Below are 12,266 nucleotides of genomic sequence, written 5' to 3'. Positions count from 1 at the left end.
CCTCGGTAAATTACGCATGGCAAATGTAAGCGAAATGATTCTATTAGAATGTGGTATAAAAGGCAAGTAAACAACCAGGATGGACCTGTTACATACATATATGTGTATTCGTGCGGTGCCGGATTCTCTCGTCTACCTAGCTGTAATATTTGGGCCGATTAGCAAATCGCCACCGCCAACTGGCCACCGCAAAGTGTTTTATTAACTGCTGATAACAGCCGCGAGCTCATTCAAGATGATCTCGCTCTCAAGCAAAGCAACCACCAGCAACACCATTGCCAGTCATAATTCTTATCTGACCAACCACAGCTATACTCATTTAAAACATACCGTAAGCAAGTTGCAAACCATTTTGGCGCCGTACCGGGTGTTGAAGGAGATGTTACGACGTGGTGAAGCGGTTCAGCCTCCCCATACTTGTTTGTATTATTTTCGATCTTATATACGGTAAGAACTGGAAATGGAAGAGCTTGCAGGCAATGGCAGCTGTCTAATTGTTTCTATTTCTTCGCATAATTTTTACAGTTTACTTGGACTTTGGCCGGCGAAGCGCGATGCAGAGAATCAACTGTACTATTTCTATAATCTACTGATTATGGTGCTTTTTAGCTTCTTTATGGCAACAATCATTTGCGATCTATATGAGGCTAGCAGTGACTTTGTTTTATTGGGAGAGGATTTGGTGGTGGTTTTGGGTGTAAGTATACTCTTGCAGGTACCTTTACATGGGCTACGGATCGCTCCTCGTAAGCAAACCAGAGTTTATAATGCATAATATCCACAATAAAATCATATTACCACTAAGATCATTGTAGATAGCGATATTATATAAACCAGTGAACTTTTGGCAATGAAACTTACAAAAGTATTGCAGACCTACGAGAAACGTGGTAACATGGCAACAATGGTTGTTTATAGTTAGAGCGATTTTTGCTGTGTTTTTGTTTAAAGAGACGGAAGTTTTTCCGTAGTATGGTCTAGGGCGTTATTGTTTGGGTGAATACTGACTACAAAAGTGTGTAGAAGCTGGTAAAAATGTGATAAGCGACGCACGTTAATTTAATTTATGCTTTCAGCTTTATTTGATATTTTTCAAAATGATACTCTTCCGAATGGGAAACGTTGACACCGATATTATAATTAATGAATTCGATGCCCTTCATATTAAACATGGTAGGGGATTAAGTGAGAGTCCTCGAAACCGACGCATCCTTCAGTGGCGAAGAAGCTTCTTTTTCGGTGAAATATGTTTCTTCTCTGGTTTTTACATCCTCAGCCTATTGCTTTTTGCAGCTATGAGCCTACAACCGCTACTCTCACAACAAACACTTCCATTTCGATGTAAATTCCCTTTTGGATTAAATGATCCGGATGAACATCCAATAGCTTTTGTCTGCGTTTACTTTTTTCAATGTTTTTGTACACTATACATGTTAGTGGCCATTGTAGTGATGGATTCGCTAGGTGGCAACTCCTTTAACCAGACAACATTGAATTTACGCATATTGTGCGAAAATATTCGACATTTGGGAATCGTCGCTGCTGGTGCTAGCAGCTCAACTTCCGAAGCGGTTGCGTGGAGGGAGTTACGAGAGGCGGTTTTATTCCATCAAAAAATTATTGGGTATGTTCGAATCATTAATTCAAACTCTAAATATTTGTGATATTTTCTGTTTCAGTTTAATGAATCGTATCAATCAGACGTTTTATTGGAACTATGTTTCGCAAATGGGTGCCAGCACTTTCATGATATGCCTCACGGCCTTTGAAGCTCTTTTGGCGCAGGATAAGCCAATGGTCGCCATGAAATTTCAGACATACATGTTCTCCGCCTTTATGCAGCTATTATACTGGTGCTGGATGGGTAATAGGACTTATTACGATGTAAGTTGGAATGAATTTGTTACAGAGACTAAATGTTTATCTTAATATATGAATGGTTAGTCCATGGAAGTAGCTACTGTGGCCTATGAGATACGTGCATGGTATGAGCATTCCCCTCTTCTGCAGCGACAATTAATGTTCATTATTAAACGTGCTCAGAAGCCTTTGGAGTTTCGTGCAAAGCCACTTTTTGGTTTCACATTCGCGTCATTTACTAGCGTAAGGAGTGCTTGACCGATGTTATTTCGTAATGCACAACTCCTAATTTAAATGTATTTGAATATTTCCAGATCTTGAGTACATCATATTCTTACTTTGCTTTGCTGCGCACTATGAGTGATTAAAAAATATCCTCTGAGCGCAATTCATAAAAAAAAAAAATAATAATATATTAAGTTGTACAAATGAAGAGTCTATATACATATGAATATTCACTGATCCAATTAAGTACACATATTGCTAGTCTTAAAATGCTGGGCTTTACCCGTATGCCGAATATATTTCTTCATCATCAGTGGCCCACTACTACGTTGCAAATGCGCAGTTACTAACAAAATGAATAAAATTGATGGTAAAATACTAGCAATTAATAAACACCACTTTATTGGTAGAAACTGCAACAACGCAACTGTCAAATTTTCGCTGCAATGAACAGATATAGGAATTATATACTATTCTTCGAAAGTAGACATACATTTGACATTTGACTTTCCGCCTCCAATAGAGAGATATTCCTTCTTGCCGTTATTTTAATGAGTTCCATAAAGGTTACTTTAACTGGTTCAGTTCGATCGATAAAGTTATACACTTGAACGCACGAGCAGATGGTGCACTGTAAACCCGTTTAAGCTGTGCCGCAGGGATGTTATAATATGGAACATTGACGTCATACATGTTACATGAGGCGTAACAACACACAGTTATGTGGCTGGCATTGCCGCTATGATGTCCGCGAGCGATCACCGGCGCAACATTGACGGCGACAGGACACCGCAACTTGCAATACCGCACATTTAACTAGGTTGCAATTTCAGTATTCAGTTATTCAAATACTCGCTTGTATGMAACCATGGTACATTTATTTATAAGCTAGAATGGTACATCCTAACGTTTTTGATCTCACCGTGGCGGTGGGCGCAATTTCAATTCAACAAACCGTTTAACCAACATACCAACCAATAGAATAATACAGGGTATCCAAATAAGATGGGTATTTGATGATGATTTTACGCTGTCTACGCCCCGATGATTGGGTGAAGTGTGTGGTTGATGGTTATCTTAATAAATTAAGTCTGTAAATAGAATGATAATCCCTTCACCTGCCCAACTTTGGTAACTTTTTATATACCTTCAGCGACATATATAATGCAGGTTATAGTAGTATAATAATAATAATAGTAATAATAATAAAAATAATAATAATAATAATAATAATAATAATACCCAACGATTACCCTMCTCCCGCCCAACCGACGCGCGGGGCGCAATCCGCGAACGAGCGGAATTAGCCGAGTCATAAAAGGCAAGRGAGTTTTAAGCGTYGCGATCTTAAGCTGCTCAGCTACAGAAACAAAAATTTCAACAGATAAATTTAAGAATTAGATTAGAGTTTATAATTTTTAAACGTTACTTGTTAAGAGTAGATAAAATATTTTTTTTAATGGTAAAGAGAGAATCTGTTAGATCAAATGTGCTGGAATGATAATTGAAATCGTGACATATACGGTGGAATGGTTCGTTTAACTCGAAATTTGTTCTAGAAAATTTTATAAGCAAAGGTTTAAGCTGCCTGGTAGAGCGAGCGGGAATGTTAAAATTAATATCAGACAAGAGAKRTRDGCTRYRGACTGACCCATTGATGAGTTTTACAAGAAATATTATACCAAGCATTTCCCTACGACTAGCGAGTGTAGGGAGATTTATCAGTTATAAACGGTTAGTGTAAGGGTAAGATTTAAACTGGAATCCCAATGCAAATGATTTAAGGCAAAAAGTAAAATTTGTTTTTGAACGGACTCTATTTTCTCAGAATGAAGTAGACATACCACGGAAGCATACTCTAATATAGGCCTCACCAAAGATGTAAAAAGCATTTTCGTGGTAAGCGGATCTCTAAATTCTTTAGACCAACGTTTAGCAAAACTCAGAGCACCTTTAGCTTTAAAAACCATGGAAGATGTGTGAAGATTAAAATTGAGTTTGGGGTCCATGGTTACTCCCAAGTCAACAAAACTGCATACTTGCTCCAACCGTAAGTTTTGTATTACGTATGAAGTAGGGTCTACAGATCTACGTGAAAAGCACATCGTTTTACATTTTTTAAGATTCAATGGCAAGTCATTTCTATCACACCAAGAAACTAGGTTATTTAAGTCTGTTTGCAACTGACATCTTTCACTATTTGAGGTGAATTATTTAAAAAGTTTTACATCGTCAGCATATAATAAAACGTTTGAAAACTTAACAACAGATGATATGTCATTAATAAATAACAAGAACAGAATTGGACCAAGATGGCTACCTTGAGGAACACCTGAAAGAACATTGATTATGTCGGAAAGAGTATCGTTAAATATGACTTGTTGAATTCTATTACTTTATTCAAAATAATTGAGTGGTTTACTTTATAATATTATTGCAAAAATCATATGAAAAGGGGTTATTTGAATATAAGTCTGAGTAGGTTCCGATTATTTATCCCTGCCCTTGTACACTATCTTAACTGTCGTTTTTGAAACACCCTATAGATAAATGTACAACGGCAGTGGCAATTCACATTACCAGTGCGAACTGCTGACACATGTCCAGCTGAGTCCGCTGTCAGATAACTTTTAGTTCGAACGGAGCCAAGTGAACTGTCCGCTCAGAAGACTGTGGTCCAGAATCGACATTAGTAGCAACGAGCCAACCAATCAACAATTCACCATGCTTTTCGCACTCATGTAGCTGCAGCGAGCTTTTCCCGTGCTTGTTTCTATTTGGCTTAAAACATTTGTTTGGTTTGTGGTCAATTGTGGCCACAGTGATGCTCTGTATTTCTTCAGAAACGACGTTGCCATGGTCGTGGGTTTATTGAGAGCAATTGCTCCTACCACATATCTCTTGTTTTTATTTTAACCATGTTTACCGTCACCTTTGCGTAGCGAATAAGTGTGGAGTAGCTGCTAATCAGGAATGAACACACTTGAATAAATATGCCAGTGTGTTCAATTGCTTCTCTGCGATGCAGATTAAAAGTCATGGCGTGTATTTGTTATTGGTTGTAATATACTCGAATGATATTGAAAAATGCATGCATAAATAAATTATGCTGGTTTTGGCATGCCACAGTTGTTTGGTTATTATTGCCTGAGGCTTGCGATTTGTGGCTTGTGGTAGTTTGGCGGTACCCATAAACGCCGACAGAACACCTTTATAATAAATTTGCCTTGGCGGCGAGTTCGATCCACATGCTTTGACAGCTGCTGCTGGGATGAGATGCTCGTAATTCAAATTATACGAGTAGTTTGTGTATGAGTGTCATTTCAAGAGTAACTATGGGTTCTTGAATTATTTTTGAATTTTCTATATATTTTATACCGTTGTTAGGCCACTGTCAATATGAACAGTAAAACGGAAGGTTCTTATTCCTTTCCCCGTCGTACAGTAACCGTTTATTGAAAACTCCTGCCACTACCCTTTGCAATTCTTATGAATCCTGCCTGCTGAGGTAGAAGTCCACAAATTCGTCTACATCCATTCAATTTTAACTTGACCCCAATAAAATTAAATGTATAGCCGCTAACATTTGAAGTTAAATTAAAAATATTTCTCAAAAAGAAATGATGAATTTAACGAAATCAACCAAAAATTTTATATTTTGATCTGACTCAAGACTCAACAAATAAAAACGGTCTCACAGTTATCCTCTCTATTGACTCCATTAAGAAAAAATTTTCTTTTGGCTCAAAGCAAAGAGTAAAATGCGGCAAATATATTCCATTGTCTGAAAAGAATTATTCACACATACAAACAATGCTAAGAAAAGCCCACAAAGTGGAATTGCCGGGACGAAAAGCGCCGTTGTGCCACAAATCGCTGATACAGTTGTGAAATAATTACTTCGCATTTACAGCAACTCGGCAGATTGTTAATGTGTGCAACAGCAATGATGTTATTGCGACATGTGCCACCGTCATTGTTTACACTTTTATTGATGACAAATTAATATGTGGCAAAGAAATAAGAGGAAAACGCTTGAAGCTGGTCCACCGGCGTGATTGCAATACATATTATATTTATGTATATATATATAGCAAATCAGTATTTTAATATACAAATGTGCATAGATATATGTTGCAACAATATTCATATTGATGTGTTGAACACAATGAGCGCGATAGTCTTCATTTTATGCTTTTATTTGTAAAATAGCGTCAGGTTTGTTAGAGCTTTGAATAATTTTACATTTTACATATTAGTGGCATCACCACTCTTCCTCATCTCTCTACTGTCAACTCTACTGTCGTTGGCAAATATAAAGATATATTGAAGTTGGCGAGAGCGGCAACTGTCGGCCTGCAGTTGTGTAGTTGTGCAGCTGTAAAAATGACTGTGTCCATAAGAACTTGTGTATTTTACTATTTGACAGATGTCGTTTGCAGCCTGTCGCACTCATTGTGTTCAATACATGAAGCAGTAGTAGTGCCAGCGATTACTGTTGCAAATTAAATTGTCTTTAGCTCGTTTGTGCTCCCCATTGTATCTTGTATTGTACAGCTCATTCCTTTCATAAAAGATGTTATTGATCTTTTTGTTGACATTATGCTACAATATACATATGTATGTACATACATAAATGGTGATGAATAATGTAAGTAATAGCAACCACAATAACAAGAGTGAATGCTGTTGGATCAACGGAACATGTTATCGCAATAGTACTCATTTCTTAATGGTGAAAACAAGAAGAAAACTTCGAAGAAATAGAAAAGTCACAAACTATGGCAAATTCAACGAGCTGACACATTTTTTCATGAAAAGTTAAAGAACTATTGATATGTATATGTACATGTATGTTACATACATATGCACATTCAAATGTGTAATAATAAAGTATTTTATTCCATACTGAATATTAATACATATATACATCAGAAAGTACATATATGTATGTACATCACATATGTATGTATGTATAAATATGGTATAAAGTCGATCTGTCTATGGAAAGTAATGACCCGCCTTCACTCTTTTCTGGTGCCAAGAGATATTTTTACTTGGAAAAGAGGTTGTCAAAGTTTCATTGTTATACATATCTCCCTTATTGACCGATATTTTTCGTGAACAGTCAGCCATGGGCAACAAGGTAAATACATTTCATATCGAGGAGATAACTAATGATCGGGTTTCGGCCATTTTTAGACGTGATGCCTTGAGGCACTATGTATGTAAAGTTTTATTTTAATAACTTCATTGGTGCTGGTTTATATAATGCAAAATGGAAGAACCATTTTGAATGTAATGTGCGTTATATGGATGTAGTCGTGGTTAGAATTCGCTTACAATTAAATATCTCCAATTTGGTTGAGTCGTTTCTTAAATTTAGGATTTTCTTTAAACATTTTCTACTATTACGATCGCCGTGGCAAAGTACTGTTTTGTATTTTTATAGGTTTTCGGTTAATGACATTTCGAAAAGTTAAGGGATTTCGAAAAGTATGATGCCATAAATGAGAAAGTGAGTAATGTGATCTCTAAATCTAGATTGATCAAAATCGATTTCAAAATCCGTCCATCCGAATGTGCCCATAGAATAATTTTGTTCAAATTACTTTAATTCCGTTATAAATTAAGTATGGTCACTTTTATTTCATATTTATTTAGAACCGATGGTTAATAGGGTCAAGAAAATTGTGTCAGTCACTGTAACAGCTACGTCAACAGCTACGGCTTGCTAGAAACATTCCATTTAATGGTATCGTACTACTATGATAATATCATCATCATAAAGCTTAGTTATCTTTGTTGTAAAAATATGATTTAGTGTGACGAATATGTTATGTTATTTTCGTATTTTTAATCAACATCAACTTATTTTTTTATATTTATAATAATAAATAGATAAACAAATATGTACCATTTTAGTCGACCACTTTTTGCCATTTTTCCGCCAGAGACATTATTTCATCAGTGTAAATCGAAATTTCGAAATTTCCAGAATAGAAGCGAGCGAACCATCGTTAGTCTACACGCTACACACTTATATGTACATCATCATCTCCGTAAACTTCACAAATTTCTTTGGTGGCTTGCGTGGCATTCTTCTCTTTTTTATAAATTTTTTTTTTTTTTCAAAATATAACGATTTTTGCATTATTTTCATTACTTCTTGAAGAACTGTAACTTTTTTTCAACTTTCTCGAATTAAATTTTTTTTAAATGAAGCTTAAGATGTCACGTTTCCAATACTATATGGCATGCACAATATGATTGGTGGCACTGGAGATATACGACTGCAACGACATCTATTGATAAAATGCGAAAAGACTTTTTCGACTACCCAATATACATATGTATGAAAAATGAAAAGTTGCTGTGAACGCTATCCTTTATCTAATTGGTGTAAATGGGCATAATTCAAGAATTCACTCTCTCCTTCTTTGTATTTGAATTTTTCTCTTAACAACGGTTATTCGTCTTCCACGTGCAATTTTATGCTTTTTTTATTTCACAAGTTCGGACATTGCATTTTGTAACAACGTTTATCAGAAAATTTAGTTATCTTATGGGTAAAGAGCTTTCATTAACATCCAAGAATCCCCAAAACTATGTCGAACAATTTATTAATTCCAGACATTTGCATGTTCAGGAACGCCTCACCGACTTAAGTGGTGCAGCCCATGCTTAACCACTATGCGCCCACTCAATGCGGCATGTAGTTTGCGACATGTGGCAAGCTGATACTTTTTCGTATATAAAGCGGTAAGTGCTCAGCAGTAGAAACAACAGGATCGCCACACGGAGAAGTGCCGCAATTTGCTGTTGAATCATTTGTTGCACAAATGCCTTAGCTGTAAGGGGCGGCGTGCTGCCTCTGGGAACATTTGTTTTGCCTTTAATTGCTCCCATTGGCGTGAGGACACGATAATCGAATACTGTAGACATTGTGCGCCATAAAACTAAACAGCGGCACCAACAACAATACTAAAAAACAAACACCATTCAAGTATGCACTGCTATTGAGTTACTTTATGCGGCAATGCAAAATAGAGCTGGAATGGCATGCTGTCGCTGCTGCTGCTCTTATAATTGGTTGACTGTTGGCAATAAAAATTGTAAGAAAACGCCAACATACTTACATAAAAGCAGGTAAGCAATCAAAGGAAAATAGAAAAATAAGCCAACAAAGTATGTGCAATCCAGAAAGTAACGTTTTAAACCTGATAGTACCGCTCCAGAAAAGAATGCCGCTCGTCGGCGGTGAATAGCATGTAAGCATTCTTGATTTCAGTTGTTCGATTTGCTTAGCCACAAATGCTCCTAGTTTTTGTTGTAATTTTTCTTTATTTTTCTTACGTGACAAGACATTGTCGGCAACAACAAACAACATCTAGACCAGTGCCCAATAAACATTTCGTTTTGAGTCAAATAAGAGTTCATGTTAAGAACTAATTTTCATCTCAAATACCGTATCTCCTCTCTGTAGTAGCAAATTTTTTTCCCAATATTTAACTAACTTGCACTCCAATGAATTAATAGTATAATACATGTTATAGCGTAGTCATATATTTGATTTTTTTATTATATATTGCATGAATAAGAGTGTATCCACTCCTTTACCTTAACCTTATTTTTTGTAGTGTATAGCTGACAATATAACTGTTATCAACAAATCAGAAACACAACAAAACAGATTTCTCATCGCAAGAACAATAGTGTTTCGATGTTTGTTGGGTGTGGACTGCGGCCCGAAAAGTAGAAGTGGCAATGAACAGCAGCTGAATTCCGTCTAAATAAGAGCATGCAACTGGTCTCTACAGTTAGATGCGAACGTGCGAAGGCAACGGCAACTAAGAATGTGCTTTGTGGCATGTCGGTATTAATGCGTACATTACTCGATGCAACAAAAATCATCATCGCATAATACATGCATCCAGCGGTACTTATCTACAATTTAATTGAATATTTTATACGTGCATCTTATTGCAACATTATGAGACACAGCAGCAGTTTATAGTAATCGTAAACGAACTGAAATATTGAATAAAAGATAATATTCATACATGAAAAACTGTTGAATTTGTGAAATTGTCAAGGGCACAGTTAACGTTTGACAGCATGTGCAGGATAAATGCAAGTAGTTTTCATAACATACATGCATACATATGTCAACTTTCCATCTTGTGTTTGATACCGCAAAATAATTAATTGTGAGCGTTTGGATAACTATGGACTTATTGACTTTAGAAGTGAATTTTTTTTGCCATACCGTCAGCAACAAACCATCGATCCATATATTGGGCTCGCTCGATAGTTTGTTTCATATCAAATAATGAGCCATTCACTGCCGTGATTATTAACTCTGCAGTTTCGGTTTTTTCAAAAGCAACAATTGGCAATTGAAAGATATAATATTAATTTCGCTTATGTACTACCTGTACAGCAATTTTATATTTCTGGTTTTGGCAAATGTTGAAATACTTAAAAATGCAATAGCGCTGCTTCGAAGCACTTCTTTCTCTTTTTTCAATAATACCACAAGAAAAAGGCAGAACAATAAATTCTAAGTGACACACAACTAACCAGTTGTCTGTCAAAAAATCAGGAAAACCAGCCACCCAAGACTGCTCTCTCATAACTACGAAAATGTTTTGAAAAACAATAAAGCGATTTTCTATGATTATTTTTTGGCCTTTTTTTCATACAAAAACTTCATTTTGATCGATCAGTTTGTAAGACAGCTATACGCCATATTTATCCGAAATCCGACAAATAAGCAGCTTCTTACAGAGAAAAGAACCGGTCCAAATTTCTAAAAGATATCTCAAACACTGAGGGGCCAGTTCGCGAATATTTTAACTAAATCAACTCAGCTACCACAATGATCATTTATATATGTATGTATGTACATATATACTTCATAAGATCTTCAACGTTTCCTTCTGGGTGTTACAAACTGACGTCATGGTCATTTACTTGCTTGGAAAACCGAATATACCCTGTTCAGGATTAAATAAAAACCATTTTTTTTTCTCATGGGAGATCAAAAATATAAGTCAAATTATGGTTTTGTTATCCAATTTGCTTATTATTTACTAAAATAGATTGCAAATTAAATGCATTTAACAAACAAACAAACAAATTTTTAAGAAAAGACAGTGTGTGCATAGTATGTACATGAACGGATAAATGATATGCATATACTCGTAAACGGTGTATGTATGGGTGCGGATTTAAGTACAACCATAAACTTTAACGGCGTAATAAGGTGACGAAATTATCTTAAGACAAACTACCGCCGCCCTCTTTGCCGTCATGGTCATTTACTTACTAATCGATGCGTTCGAAAATTTGTTGCATGTCGCACCAGTCATCTGGTAGATGCAGCACCTGCGCTTAAAAGTAATTTCGTATGCAGTTCGATGTGACGAAGACCCGACAGTTAATTGGAGTAAATATGTATTTTATGGGGACTCCACTGTGTAATGGCTCATATACATGACTGAGCCTGTGCACCAAGGCACCAACGTGGGAATTAAGCATGCGCGCAGTTAGCCATAAAGCTGCAGATTTCAGGAACTCGTGCGGTTTTTCATCATATGTGAATTGCTCTTGGCCGCAATATCCAATAACCATTTACCATATTAGCATATAACCGAAGGGTGTATAAAGTCCATTAAAGAGACGATCAATCAGAATCACGGCTTCAGTCGCAGCTTCAATACGCAAAAAAGTTACTATTGTCGCCAATATGCTCAAAAAGGTAAGACGTACGTATGTATGTATGTGAAGTGAATTTAATGTCTTAATTTGTGGCGTGTTTTGCTATCGTTACTGAAGGCAAATGATTTGCATGTTTTAAGTAAAAATGCTAAAAATATTTAACTATTACTTAGCACAGTCTTAAAATCGACGGTGTATATATATACCCACATACAAGCATATGTATGTATGTAATATAAATTTCGTTTAGTAATGAATGAATTGTTTTTTACGAAAGCTGATGAGTATGTATGTGTAAAACACAAAACATAAATATTTTTAGCTTTCCGTGGTTATGCCTTTTGCAAACGACTCGCTATAATGTATATGTTATAGTTTATGCATCGATATGAGCTTGAATCTAAGCTCGTAGTATAGTTATTGCTATAATTTTTTTGTTGTATGCGAAGAGTCAAAGA

General features: G+C 36.0%; 1 protein-coding gene across 1 annotated transcript; it reads left to right on the top strand.

Annotated features, from left to right (window-relative positions):
* Nucleotides 1–235: 235 nt before the first annotated feature.
* LOC108973228 (odorant receptor 47b) lies at nt 236–2,228 on the top strand. The gene is made up of 6 exons (XM_018940299.1): nt 236–447; nt 526–619; nt 1,077–1,624; nt 1,680–1,884; nt 1,945–2,103; nt 2,175–2,228. Exons 1-6 carry the CDS (start codon nt 236–238, stop codon nt 2,226–2,228), a joined length of 1,272 nt encoding a protein of 423 aa, XP_018795844.1.
* Nucleotides 2,229–12,266: the final 10,038 nt, after the last annotated feature.

Source organism: Bactrocera latifrons, unplaced genomic scaffold, assembly GCF_001853355.1.
Source record: "Bactrocera latifrons isolate USDA-ARS-PBARC rearing strain unplaced genomic scaffold, ASM185335v1 scaffold_47, whole genome shotgun sequence".
Taxonomy (NCBI): domain Eukaryota; kingdom Metazoa; phylum Arthropoda; class Insecta; order Diptera; family Tephritidae; genus Bactrocera; species Bactrocera latifrons.
This window is presented reverse-complemented; position numbering and strand designations above follow the sequence as displayed.

Excerpts from the sequence above, each read along its gene's own strand:
- LOC108973228 (XM_018940299.1), top strand. The coding sequence starts at position 236 with ATGATCTCGCTCTCAAGCAAAGCAACCACCAGCAACACCATTGCCAGT. Across the intron at positions 620-1,076 it reads TGCTTTTTAGCTTCTTTATG|CTTTATTTGATATTTTTCAA; the intron begins GCAACAATCATT and ends TTATGCTTTCAG. Across the intron at positions 1,625-1,679 it reads TTCCATCAAAAAATTATTGG|TTTAATGAATCGTATCAATC; the intron begins GTATGTTCGAAT and ends TTTCTGTTTCAG.